A 15,035-nucleotide genomic window follows, 5' to 3' on the forward strand; every position below is an offset into this window, starting at 1 on the left:
AAAACAAAAAAAAAAAAAAAAAAAAAAAAAAAAAAAAAAAAAAAAACTTAACCCAACTCTCTCTCTTCTTTCTTCAAAAAAACTTAACCCAATAGGCTAGATTTATTTTCTTTTGATTTTAAGAAATATTAAAAAAAAAAAAAAAGGATAAAAACACAAACAAAATTAGAATTCTGTCCAAATAAAAATTATGATTTTGAAAATTACGGCACTGTAAAAACTGTCTTCACAATATTTTTATATTGCTCCATTGCATCATTTATCGTACCAGTCGAAAAAGAGAAAGAAAGAAAATAATAATAATAAAGTTATTATCAAATTGAATGAACCTTGAGATTAAACTGACTCTATCTTCTGAATATGACCTTCTTTTTAAAGCTGCCTCAGCCTTCCATCACTTTGATTCCTGCCAGTCTCTCTCTCTCTCTCCCCCCTTCCAATCTCTCTCTCTCTTCTTAGCTAATTCTCATTACATCATCATCTCCTCTTTCTTGCCACCTACAACTGGGAATCATCTATCTATCCACACTTCTCCTCAGTTGCTATCTTTTTGTTCTGACAACAACACAACTTTAATCTGTACAAGGTTTTAAAAAAGACCCAGTAGTTGAGTTCAGTTGAAGAATATTATCCTTTTGTTTGTATTTTACTGCTTTTGTTTGCCAGCATTATGGGCAGGCATTCTTGTTGCTACAAGCAGAAGCTCAGGAAAGGCCTCTGGTCTCCTGAAGAGGATGAGAAGCTCATAAAACATATCAACAAGTATGGGCATGGCTGTTGGAGCTCAGTCCCCAAACTTGCAGGTTTTTAATTTTTTATTTTTATTTTTTTAAATTAACATCTATGACTTGATATACAAAAGAAAACAGGAAATTTGGGGAAATGGGTAATGAAAAAGATTTGATTTTGATGTGATTTTCAGGTCTGCAGAGGTGTGGGAAGAGCTGCAGGCTTAGGTGGATTAATTACCTGAGGCCTGATTTGAAAAGAGGGACATTTTCCCAGGAGGAAGAGAGTTTGATTGTTGAATTGCATGCAGTTTTAGGCAATAAGTAAGCAGAAACAGCTTTATTTCATTCACTCATTTGCTGTATGTTTGTTTCCCAGTCTTAATTTTTTATTTATGTGGGCAGATGGTCTCAGATTGCAGCAAGATTGCCAGGAAGAACAGACAATGAGATCAAGAATCTGTGGAATTCTTCAATCAAGAAGAAGCTGAGGCAAAAGGGGATTGACCCCAACACTCACAAGCCATTATCTGAGCTCGAAAATGATCAAGAAAACGCCGGCAAGAAAAACGGAATCGCTTCCCAGGAATCCGGCGAGCTTTCTCTAATGGAATCTGAACACAATAATTTAATTTCCCCCCCAGAAATTGCACCAGACAACAATAAACTCTCCGCAATGCCCATCGACCAATTCTCTGCGCCGCCGCAACAATCCACCCAAGAATTCTTCCTCAATAACTCCCCCAAAATCCCCGATTTAACCGGCTACCTCTGTTTCCAGCAAATGAACAACAACAACAACATAGGATTATCCATGAACTCTAATAACTCCAACCTTTTCTTCAATTCAAACAACAATAATGTCGTCCCAGGTTCTGTTCTTCCCGGCCCTTCAATCTCACCCAACAACAACTGCTCTTCTTTCTTTGAGGCTAATAATGGGGGCTTAGCCTGGGACTGTGGGAAAGCAGAGAAAGAAAGTGAGGAAATCAAGTGGTCTGATTATCTGCAAACGCCATTTTTACTGGGGAACACAATCCACAACATTCAAGCTCCCCATCACCACCACGATTTGTTCAACGAAACGAAACCCGAGACCCAATTCGCGAGCCCGCAACCTTCATTGCCAGCCACTTGGCTCCAGAATGATCAGCAGCCATCTTTATATAATAACACCAAGCATTTCCAGAGACTTTCAGCCGCTTTTGGCCAGTTTTCTTAGGTGTGTATGTGTTAATTACACTGTTCCTATTAATATTATATATATATATATATATATATATATTCTTCTGTAAATAGGACTTATACATTTTTTTTCTTGGGATATTCTCATTGATAGAATCTTGAAAGCATTCCTGTCCTGTGTTTCTTCATCTTTTTGTGTATGATTTATGATAGATTATGACTTTGTTTCAATCTTTTATTATGTGTGCTCATCTCCTCTGATCTCCTGTGTTATGTGTTGTAATTCTGTCAGTTAATTAAACGCTCAATCAAAAAGGTTTTTCACTTTTTGGGGTTTTAACAGTTGCTTAACAACCTCTACACTACTAACTACTAGCTCCATAGCTTTCCTATTCATTATTCAACCAAACAAAAAGAATTCTTCCAAGATAGTGACCATCCCTAATCCCTAACAATCCCTATATATATATATATATATATCCTTTGGGTTTTTCAATTCTTTCCCTTTTGAAATGTAAAATTCATCAATAATTTAACTCAACCTAACTCTCAATTCAGATTAATTCGACTTAGTCGAGTTATCTTACAAGTTATTTGAAATACGCTTATTCTGAACTTTTAGCTGACTCACATCAATTGGGTCTTAAACTCGTTCATGTAGTTTTTCGAGTCTTTTACTTGAGCAATGTTGTGTGTACAAACATTGACTTATTACAGATTGAATCTAAAGCCAAACACTGGTATAAAGTTTTAGAACTATATCGATCAGTACACTACATTATATCCGTTTGATTTTTTCTTCCAAAAGCAGTTGGATCTTGAAGCAGTTCATGTAGTTTTTCGAGTCAAGGTAAATACTCTGATCTTTTACTTGAGCAATGTTGTGTGTACAAACATTGACTTATTAGAGACTGAATCAAAAGCCGACGTTAGTATAAAGTTTAAGGAGTGGTCCTATAACATTGACACTTGAAATCATTTGACAAACATTTCATTATCCCATTTAGTGCTGAATTGTTAACAAGACATAGAGTTGTAGGTGTCACCCAATTGTTAAAAATGCTGCCTATATATAAAGCATGAAGTGCATGCAACTTTCCACAAGGGAGAGAGGGAAATGATGAATGAAATTAAAGCCCCAAAACTACAAGTCAAGCTAAGGAAAGGAGAGAGGGAGAATTGAAGAAAGTGATTTTCAAGATGATACAGTCCATATATGGATTTCATTTGTCCAATTGCTTTGTTGAGATACAAAACATTATCCTTGAGAATCACCATCAAATCAAGAATTTCCAAGTCAGTCCATTTGGGATGGAGCTGAGCTTGGGATATTTATACATCTTTTGCTTTGGTGAGTGGGAAATTAAAGCCATACATATTTTGCAGTTTTTAGGGGTATGAACACACAATGGTGCATTTCTCTATTAGGGCTACAAGTTTTCTACTTCAAGGAAGTACACAAAGGAGTAGAGGGTCCATTGTGATATATAGAAATGCCACCTTGATGCTGATACTTAATAGATAGAGAGAGGGTTTCAGAGAAAGGAAAACCCTATATCTATTTCAGCTCGCAGGTTTTATACTGATAATCTGTGATTTATGTGAAAGAAATTGATTTTCAAAGTCTCATATTCATTTAACCAGCTTCACCACACTTAGCTAGGAACTTTATATGCAGTTCTCTCATATTGCGCGAGAAGAGAACAAGTGTGCTGATGGCCTTACGAATCTTGGGCAAATGATGGACTAGGGAACTACTTTGTTAGATGATGCGCCAGATTGTATCAAAAACATTCTGGCGGCTGATGCAAATGGTGTATGGCATCCCATAGTTGAATAGAGAGTCACCTGCTTGATGGAGCTTTTCGGAAGTACCAAAAAAAAAAAAAAAGTCTCATATTCATATAGTACGTATGAATTGAGTTACAGGCATTATTAGAAGATCGGACATCTCTAAAAAAAATTTGATAATAATTGAATTTCAAAATAATTATAGCATCAAAGAAAAACCTAGTGAGTTTTGTGTTTGGAGATGAAGAGGCTATAGATCCAAGGGCTCAAAACCATGGAAGAATGTTAAAAATTGATCTCCCTCAATAGTGGTGTAGCCGTGTAGGTTGTAGGATGGGCCAAGGTACATGTGATATATAGCCTCCCTCCCTAGCTAGCTATCAATCTTTCATATTCAAGGTGTAGTGTCACAATAGAAAAACATCCCATAAATTCAAGGGTCTTGTGAGGTGGACTCTACATGGGACCCACCCATTCCTTTTTCCTCTCTTTTTTCCTTATTTATGAAAGACTGAAAAAGTACTCTACTACTTGCATAACAATTGTACACACATGACACAGCCTGACAAATCAGCCCTCATGCATGTATTTTTATTTTTATTTTTTATTTTTTTTGAAAATAATAATAATAATTAAACAAATAAAAGAAGAAGAAGAAGAAGATATAATAAATAATATGGGTAGAAAAAATTTCAATCATGGAGGGCTAAAAGGATTTGAAAGAATCAAAGAAGGCCCATTCCACAGATATATGAATCAATCACATGAACAATGTATGTAGGGCCTTAGCCAGAAGTCTCTCTCCCACGTGCACTCACAAATATGTATATTTTTCCCCATATTCTATGTATATATGTCTTTCTTTTATCCATTATTATTTTTACTCTCTCATCTTCCAACAATTCTTAATGCACACCATACATAAAATCCAAACTTATACATGTAACCATCACAATTCACTCCCACCCATTATCGCATTACTAAAACCCAAATCGATGATAATATGGCCACACATATATCCACTTATAACTGGGTACCCCGAAGTGAATGGTGAAGGTTTTGAGTTTGTATAAGAACGCATAATAACATCATAGCTTTTTTCTTAGATTTTAAATATAAATTTCATAATAATTTTATAAGTGTTGTTGGGGAGGGGACAATTCAGGGAGAAACATTGATGTGTTCAAAATGAATATATGGATCAAGTAATTTTTAGATTTTATATTTTTGATTATTGTATAAGCATAAATTTATGATAATATATTTTTTAATTAAAATATAAATTAATAGTACTTTTAAATTTTTATATAAATATAAATTATTGGTAATATAAATTATTATATATAAATTAATTAGTAGGCAGAATATTATTTTGGACTAAATAAATACAATTCATCACAAATCTAAAAAGCTACTATTTTCAGTATTCCTACCCTTATCCATTAATGCAATTCCTTTACACCCAACCAAACACTCCATAAGAGATCATGGAATTAGAATCTCATACCTCTTTGGTATTTTAATTTCATGGTTTTTAGGAACTAAAAAAAAAAAAAGATAACATTGAGACAAAATTATCCTCTCTTCTTCAACCTAAAATTGATATTTGATCTTTCCCTCTCGATCACAGCGTGGTGAACCCTTCCTATGATGTTTTTTGGATCTAAACTTCTAAAAAAACTTAACATTTTATTATGTTTAATTAGGTTGTAAACTTTTATTTTTATAAAGTTTTTTTTTTTTGGATGTGAACTTATGATGCTTAACATTTGACAAAGTATTTGCATGAAATTAATTACAGTCTATCCAATTGAAGAGATAGATAAATGAGCCGCATTTGAATATGTTATTTTTTTTGTGTCTGAATATGTAGATGTGTCCACGAAATACTTGTTATTTAATAATAATAATAATAACAACAACAACTACTACTACTACTATGAGTATTTTGAATTTTATACTACTTATTATTCCCTTTCAATTCCAATGTATACCAAACATTGAAAATGAAATCCCAGTAATTTTATTCTTGCAAATCAAATACTGAAATTTAAATTTCCAAATTATTCCTATATTATTCATTCCCTCTTAATTACCTCCCTCCAACCAAACACGGACAAAAAAAAAAAAAAATCAATCTTGACCCTTAGTTAGGATTTACTTTTCATGATTTAAAACCATCATATTCCATTAACCCATATTTCCCCAGGCCAAAAGACACACCAAACTAATAACTTTCCTACCCTTTTAAATTTCCAGAAAAATGTAAAATTTATCAATTATCAAATTTCTAAAACCAAACAAAATTCTCTAAAAGTTGATAGATCGATGGTTTACCAAACACCTTTGAAAGTAAAGGAATGTACAACATTATCAAGAAACCCGGATTTAAAACAAGCATGATATGAATAATTAGGATGTTTGTACGTCACACATGCATCCGGACTGTATGTTTAGGAAAATATCATTCTGTGCTTGGGGATATGATGCATGGGAATTCAACCAATTTTGTGTCAATTTTCAATGGGCCTATATATGCATGTATTGTACTCAAGAACACGTACAACAACAAGTAACACAGATATTGATGACATCTCTATACGGTAAGTGTGAATAGGGAAAGCTGGGAAAAAATTAATAAGCACCAAAGTTGAAAAGGGGGGATAAAGTTCTTTCAAAGTAGACTTACTTTTACAAATTTTTTGAAGATTGAAAAGACTCCAGTGTTGCAACTTACAAGACTGATTCTCACTTTTTCAGGTTTTTATATCGAACCCCATGTGTATAATCGACACGTTAACTTATGTCAAAAGGATATATAATTCAAAGAAGAGATTTTTTTTTAGAAAATAATCATTGGTTGACAGGTTAAGTAAGATCTTTAGGTAATTTTATCTTTTTTTCTTATATTTTGTGACAGGTTAAGTAAGATTTCTTTTCACTGCATATATGTCAAAAAGTTTTTTTTTTTTTTTTTTTTTTTAAATCCACCTAAAGATAGTTGGCTTTAATCTCTTTACCATGACCCCATGAGTGATTCAGGTAACTATCAATTATCATTGCTACTAACGGTACGGTCTTTAATTTATTAGAATGGACCACAGTCCACAACAAGCTAAGAGTAAATAAAAGTTGTTGGTAAACCAATGCTAATGCTTTAATTTAATTTTGGTTTATTATTACTTAAATATTTTTTTTTCATATAGCATCTTATATTTTTATTATTGTCACACTAATTCAAATTACTTATTATAAACATATTCTTCCAAATGTTCTGTCGAGTCAAAGTGTGAAGGGCCCTTGGGATTACAGAATTAATAATGTATTCATTTGGATGAACTAATTGTAAGTTTATTCAATACTGGAGTCTTTGTCCAGGTTCTGTCGAGTCAAAGTGTATGGACAGGCCTAACTTTCTGTCATCGGTGGAGATTTTGTTACATATATTTGATATTTCCGACGTAGATGGCCAAGCTGCTTCTTCTACTCTTCTACAATTGGATGCCTTTCAAGTTTGATTAGACAATCAAATCTTTCATGGCTGTAATATTAGGTTTGCAGGGCAATGATGTTTTCCTTAATATATACGGGATATTAATTAATATTCGTGTGTATTGCATAATGACTGTGTTAAAAATATTTCTTAAAGGTAATAAACGTTAGAGCAATATAGTGTACATACTAAAAGTTATAGTAATGAAATAAGAATAGAAAAAAGGAATATAGAATTTGCGTTACCTGATTTTTGTTGGTTAGTACAAAAATGATCGATCATGTACACTTGCTATTGAGGTTGTTGTAATCCAATAGTCTTAATATGTAACTTAGTAAAGAATAATGTTAGAAGTGTGGTGGAAGTGATCGAATAATTAACATCATAGGGAATTAAGTTTGTCATTATGTTGATTATCTTTTGTATCTATCTATGTAAATGTAAAATGTGGTCCATAGGTTCAATTAGGTTAATTCACTTAGACTTTTTGACACGAAATATGTACTTTTCAAAAAAACAATAAAACTTAATAATTACTTTTATATTTAACATTTTTTCATCAAAAAAATTATTATTTTTTCATCATGGACAACACTACATTTAAAATAAATTTAAAAAGTCGTTTTTGTACTAAATACAATATTAATTAAATATAATGAAATTACGACCATATAACTACTAAAGAAAGAATTTAGTCCGTTTAAAAACTCGAAAAATTATTTCCTGGAGTCATTTTTAGGTTTTTTTTTTCTGTATTTAGGTATTCAAAAAAAAAATCAAAGAAAAATATTCATTCTGATCACACACCAAAAAAAAAACGAAAAAATGTTTTCCTGAATTTTTAGTCGGAAGATATTTTACGGATCCTTTATTTTCCAGTCTCTCTCATCACTCTTCAAGCTAATTTTCAAATTATTATTATTATTTTATAACAAATAATATGTTCATTTTTAGGAAAATGAACCAAACAGAAAAAGTGTAATTTCTTAACTTTCAGCGAAATAGAAAAATATAATTTTCTAACATTCAATCAAACACTAGAAATTTATAATATTTTTCAAAAAATAAGTCATTTTCTCAAAGTCATTTTCCAAAAAATATTTTTAGGCTTCAAAATGGACCCTTAAATGAGTTCATACATACAAAATTACTTTTGATGAAACTTAAATGGCAAAAACTCCTATGCACTAATGCAAGCATCTTACGAATCCTCGTCCATGACATGGTCAGGTTTCTTATAAGCATAACATTTTTTCTCATAAGTATTACATTTTCTCATACAAGTAATAATCAATCAATTGATTAATATTAAACTTTTTTTCTAATAATAAGTACTCCGTATTACACTCTTCCACATAACAATCAATCAATTTATCTATCTTGATTAGTATTGTATTTTCTTTTATAAGTAACTCTTAAACCCCTAAATATTAAATTTTAATTTAAAAGTACTAAAAAAAATTAAAAGTATTACATTTTTTCTTCAAAAATATCATATTTCTCCACATAAATATTGCATTTTATCTCATAAGTAACAATCAATTTACCTCCTAACTAGTATTATGCTTTTTTTCACAAGTATATATTATACTTTTCATCTTAATCCGATTCATCTCACAGATAAAGATTTCCGAAGAGATCTCACAAATAAACCACTCAACTTAAATTAATAATATGATCTAATCTTATTTTAACCACTAGATCGAGATGCATCATCACGACATCGAAACACTTATTTTTATTGTGTAAGAATTGACAGGAGGTGACTAAGACTCTTGAATGTCACTAATCTAAAACATGAGTATGTCGATCTAAGATTTCTGATCAAGAAGGGATAGATGGAAAAGAAAGGAGGAATTGTAGTACAACCAGGAAAGAAAAAAATATATGATCAAAGTACATGGTAAATAGGTGGTTGTCGGCTGGTTAAAACCTGTCGGTCAACCCCAAACTCACTTTTACAATTTCAAATTAAAAAAATCAAAGAAAATAGATGAAGAGGGGGGCCAAAAGGATGAAAAAGAGTGTGGTTCTAAAATTGATTTGGGACAGTTGAAATGAGAGGTTAGTGATGATTAATATTCCAACTTTATGTTTAATTTTTTATGTATTAGTCAGTGGGAAAGATTTGCATTGTCACGTGAATTGACAAGTGTTTTCTAGACTATGTGAAAAGAATATAATATTTTATTTTATGGATTTTTTACTGTATGTGTTTGATAACATAAATGTCAATAATAACTGATATAGTTCAATAAAAAAAAAAACTTGTAGTCACTATTTAAGAATGTACAACAATTAAACTACATCTTATGATTTTAGTCATCAAAAAATTACAAAGAGGCAAACAACCTAGATTATTCTTAGTTGATGGATTCAAATCAAAGAGTCAAACTTGAAACCTTCTGGTTACCAAGTAATAGATTGACCAACTTGACTGGAAATAGACCTCAATATATACTATTTCTTGTTAAGTATAGTGTATGAATGCCAATAGTGTCTAATTAATGCAGTTAAGTAAACACTACACCATTATATCTTATATTATTTTTTCATGTGGTATCTAATATTCCTATTATTATCAGACTAATTCATATTTCACCCACAACCACCTAGTTTCACGGCAAATTATTGTGTGGATCATGGTCCACACAGCTATGTGGACCATAATCAAATGTACATTTTTAATGTACTAAATGTACATTATTTTTGTACTGAATGTACATTATTTTGATACTATAAAAATAATGTACATTCAGTAAACAAATAATGTACATCTCCTGAATATAATGTACATTATTTTTATACTGAATGTACATTATTTTTATATTAAATGTGCATTATTTAATAGTATGGTCCACACAATAATGATTGTAATTTCACTTGGTCGACCGACCAATTGTTCCAGATTGTTTCTACTAAGCCCAAATCCAGCTACCTCGTTTGTCTAATGGATTTACTAAGCCACTAGCTTAGCCCGTCAAACAAGCATTAACAGCGCGTTTGGTTGGAAGGGGGAATTAAAGGGGGAAAAGAAATGTAATTCGGTGGAATTGCAATTCAATGAATGAAATAAAAATTGAAATTAAAATGTTTGATATGCAGAGCAGCAGCAGTAGTAGTAGTAATTCTTTCAAAAAAATTAATAATAATAATAGTTCTTTCAAAAAAAAAATAATAATAATTCGTTCAAAATTAAAATTTTAAAAAAAAAAAGAAGAAAAAAGACAAAGGGTATGGGAGGAGGGGCAAAATTGTCTTTACACCAACAAATTGTCCCTCCTCTCCACCGAATTGCAATTCATGGGGGATACTCCATGAATTGCAATTCAACATTTGGAGGGAATTGCAATTCCCTCCAACCAAACACTGTAGTTTGGAAATTCACTGAATTGCAATTCCCCCCAAACTAATCCAACCAAACAGGCCATAAGTTATGTGTTACTTGAGTTGTATATGTATGTGAAGAAATTTCATCATTTTGATTAAGAAATATTAGGGTGTATTTTTTTTAAAATACGATACATTGTAGTATCTGTTCATCTATACTTTCTCAACCTGTTGAAGCACAAAGAGTTAATATCGTCTCCACTGAGACTCGATTTCATGACTTTCCATATGAGAGAGTCACTACATGTCATTTGAGCACAAGGTGTTTGGCTATTAAGGTGTATTTAGTTCATGGGGTTAGATACAATGTACGGGAATAAAGTCATACACATTTTTGGTTGACAACTTTTTAAAATACATGTATATAATTTGATTACCTCTATAATTTAAAAACTCATTACCTAATTTAAATTAGGTACGATTTCATTAATTTATTAGCATTGTCCTCCTCATTTCATTGTCTTTGATCGATACATAGGATTAGTGCTTTTAGACTTTTGTTTTGATTTTTTTGTTTGTATTTGTGCTTTAGATGTCTTTAATTTTTTGTTTTTATATTTTTAGAACATTTATTCCAATTATAGAGTCATACATAACTAAACAACAATATTGATAACCATTCCAATTCCAACTTACTACCAAACATGAAACCAAAATCCATTACAATTACCAAGTATTTGATTCTTATTCCAATTTTAATTCTCATATCAAAGAAAATTGACAAAAGAAAAACAAGAATAAAAAATTATCATACTTTCAAAAAAAATTATCATAACGCGCCTAGTAGGTGCGCATATGCACAACCTTTTCTTGATTTTTCTTTCTCCAATGGGCCCACAAAAGTTTTAAACTTGCAGAGAAAAAACTAGTCGGAAACCTCGCACTCATTAATACAAAAATCACCCTCGAGTTTTTATTTTTGAAAAACCCCGCAAAAACTACAAATAGGGTTATTGCTCTAATGAGTTTTAACTTAAATTGTAAAGTGTTTTTTTTTTCTTGAGTACTATTGACTCTATTACAATGTAATATATGTTCATATATATTTTCTCAACCAAATGAAGCACAAAGAGCCAATATCGCCTCCACTGAGGCTTGAACCCACCCCTTCCCATATGGGGTGCAACCAGGTGCCACTAAACCACAAGGTCTTTGGCATCACTGTTAAGTACCTTGTGATTTAATTGCATCACTGATACTATTTTAAACCGAAGGTCATCGTAGCAAGTGAAGAAAAAGTGGAGAAGACGATGGAAGAGAAGTAGGAAGCAAAGGAAGAGAAAAAAGGGTATAATTTGTCCTTTGGGCAGCGCCATAGCCATTGCTGGCTGGCAGGCCATAGGGGAATAGTGGTGGTGGGGAGTGTGTACCTCAAGTACCACTTCATTTGGCCGTACAACTCTCTGCATCTACTATACTATACTATACTCCCCAGTAAATCTCATGCCCATTCACAATGCAACCCCAACTACATTCATCAACAAAACTAGCTAATGTCTAAGGACACAAAGGTGAAATTTTATTTTTGTATTAATAGTTACACCTTCACGTTAAGAGATAATAAGTAATGTTTTGAATTGTGTAATAAAACTCTAATGAAAATTAAAAATTTAGAGACCAATTTAAAACATTAGTACCAATAAGCTATATGTCTAAAGCTATAAGTTCTGTTTGGTAATGTTCCTAAAATAAGCTAGTAGCTTAAAATAAGAATTTATTTTTGAATGCTACCTAAGGTAACGTTTCAAAATAAGCTAGTAGCTTCCTAACTTTTTTTCCATCTTTAACCTTATTATTTTAAAGAAATGACATCATTACCCTTCCTAATTAAAACCTTTTTGGCTAAACCTTTTTGACTTTTTCTCTTCAATATGTTTGGCTGTATTTTCAATTTGACATTTGTATTTGAACATTGATTTTTGTATGAACTAATCTTATTAATTATAAACATTTTGTTTTACTTTATATGTTTTCAAATATATGTTCTTACTTTATATTTTATTAAAATATATTGATTTCACTATTTTATATTTTAATATATAAACAAACATATTTAAATTTATAACTATTTAAATTGTATGAAGATGTCCTTTTTAGTCTTTTTACATTTATCAGCTTATCTAAAAGCTAATTTTACCAAACACTTTTAAGCATAACAACTAGCTTAACAGCTCTTCATATTTCAGTTTCGAGTTTATACCTTTTCATTTTTCAGCTACTTTTTAGCTTTCAGCTAGGTTTGCCAAACATAGCCAGAGTATTATATAATTTTTTTTCTTTTTATAACAAGTCTGAAATATATTGCTAAACCGTATTTTTTACACATAGGGGATGCAAATTGAATTTCAAATTGAATATTACAAGCTTAATTCGTATACACGAGCGACATCACTCTCGTAGATCTTAATCCTTTTATTAATAAACACAACTCTGGTTGATTTTTCATCACCTGTCCTAAAAATTCTATTTTCTCTAACCAAATATGTCATTATATTCAATTCATATGACTTCCCTTAAATCACGAGTTACTCACATTATAAATGTCAATATCTGTGATGAGAATCTAAAATTTATTTTCCTTCCAATCCTCAATCATCCTTGTAATGTCTACATTAATTTGAATTATTGCATGAGATTTGACTTATTTGGGCCCCGGGGTATATGAATAATGGACTATTAGCGGCATGATTAGCAGAAGATGAAGTTTGGAAAACTCAGCTCATTGTCGCCTTATTATATTAATTAATAAAGAAAACATTAAAATTCAAGCCAGCTGTAATGAGTACGTATCATATAATTGAGCTGACACTCGTGTTATCTATATCAAAATCTTATACTATATGGAATCAAAATCTTGTACAACTTAAATTTTATCTAAAGTTCGTTTGATGTTACGCGGTCCATGTATAATTGATAATGTCTAATCGTATAATCGATACTACTTGGTAGACGAAGAAGCGATAGTTTTTAGCCACATAATTTTAATATTGTTGTATATATAGCACTGTTAAAGCAAGTCAGCAGAGGAGGCTCGTCAAAGCCTGCCATTACGGGCTATGAAAAGGTTAGCCCATCCAACCTTGCCTAGGCTTGCGAGTTTTGACAGACCGATCCACCAAAGTCCTAAAAAATTATGTTTAATTGAGATTACTTTTAAAAGTTAATAGTTACATATTTTTTAGATAATTTACACAAATAATAATATAATTTGTTAAAGACAATAGTAACAAATAAGTCTAAATAGATTTTCAAAAAAAAAAAATATAAATAGATAGATAGATGACATTATTAATAAGGTTCCAAGTATTTTTTTTAATTTAATAGTATTAATATAAAGTTTTAAAAAAATTAGAAATTATTTATACAATTTTTTTGTTGTATAAACTAAGTGGCAAGCCCACAGCCCGCCTAGCCCATCTTGTCAAAGCTTGCAATTTTGGTGGGCCTAAACATTTAAAGCTTACCCCACCCTTATTTTAAGTGGGGTAGGGTAACTCGATAGGTTTAGCTTGATTTGACAGCTCTGTATATATTACGGCAATTTATATCGTGCACTCTGTACCAAAATGTTAGGATATGAGTTCTATGTATTTTAGGTAATCGTTTTGTGTATTCTAGACAATCATTCTGTGTATTCTAGGCAACCGTTCTATGTATTCATGTTAGTAACACATGTTGTGATGTGTTTGTGCATTCAAATGTTTAGGAGGATGAGTTCTGTGTATTTTGTGTCAATATTCTGTGTATTTTGTGTTAATATTCTGTGTATTTTGTGTCAATATTCTGTGTATTTATGTTATTAACACAGGTTGTGATGTGTTTGTGCATTCGAATGTTAGGAGGATGAGTTCTGTGTATTTTGTGTCAATATTCTGTGTATTTTAGGCAAACGTTCTGTGTATTCTAGGCAAAAGTTCTGTGTATTCTAGTAAGGATTATGTGTATTATAGATAATGAATTCCCTGGAATCATTCGCGTCCGCGTCCATTAACATAAAAACGACGTCGTTTCGGACCAGGGTCCATAGTGCATTGTGGACCCTGGTCCACGATATAACGATTGATATATTACATTAGTAAAATAATAGTAGTACAATAGCTAAGGACCTTGTGGTTCAGTGACATCAAACCCTTCCCTTTATACGAAAGGTGGTGGGTTCGAGCCTTAGTGAAGTCAATATTGACTCTTGTGTTTCATTAGGTTGAAAAAGTAGTTATGAACATAAATTGCATTCTAATATAGTTAGTAGTACGATATGTTTTACACTATCAAATTATTTTGTAGACTCGGGTCCACAAGGTGAATTCGGATCCAAAATATACAATTTACATGCTAAATGTTCAGAACATTAACCCAATGGGGTAGCTCAAGTGACAAGTGAGCTCTCTTTGTGGGGAAGAATTTTGGGAGAACCCGGGTTCGATTCCCACAAGTGACGATTCCCTCTG

General features: G+C 31.6%; 1 protein-coding gene across 1 annotated transcript; it reads left to right on the forward strand.

Moving 5' to 3' along the window:
• Positions 1-382: 382 nt before the first annotated feature.
• LOC116031465 (transcription factor MYB61-like) lies at positions 383-2,237 on the forward strand. Its single transcript, XM_031273685.1, has 3 exons — positions 383-803; positions 923-1,052; positions 1,134-2,237. Exons 1-3 carry the CDS (start codon positions 671-673, stop codon positions 1,948-1,950), a joined length of 1,080 nt encoding a protein of 359 aa, XP_031129545.1. The 5' UTR covers positions 383-670; the 3' UTR covers positions 1,951-2,237.
• Positions 2,238-15,035: the final 12,798 nt, after the last annotated feature.

Source organism: Ipomoea triloba, chromosome 10 (genome assembly GCF_003576645.1).
Source record: "Ipomoea triloba cultivar NCNSP0323 chromosome 10, ASM357664v1".
NCBI lineage: Eukaryota > Viridiplantae > Streptophyta > Magnoliopsida > Solanales > Convolvulaceae > Ipomoea > Ipomoea triloba.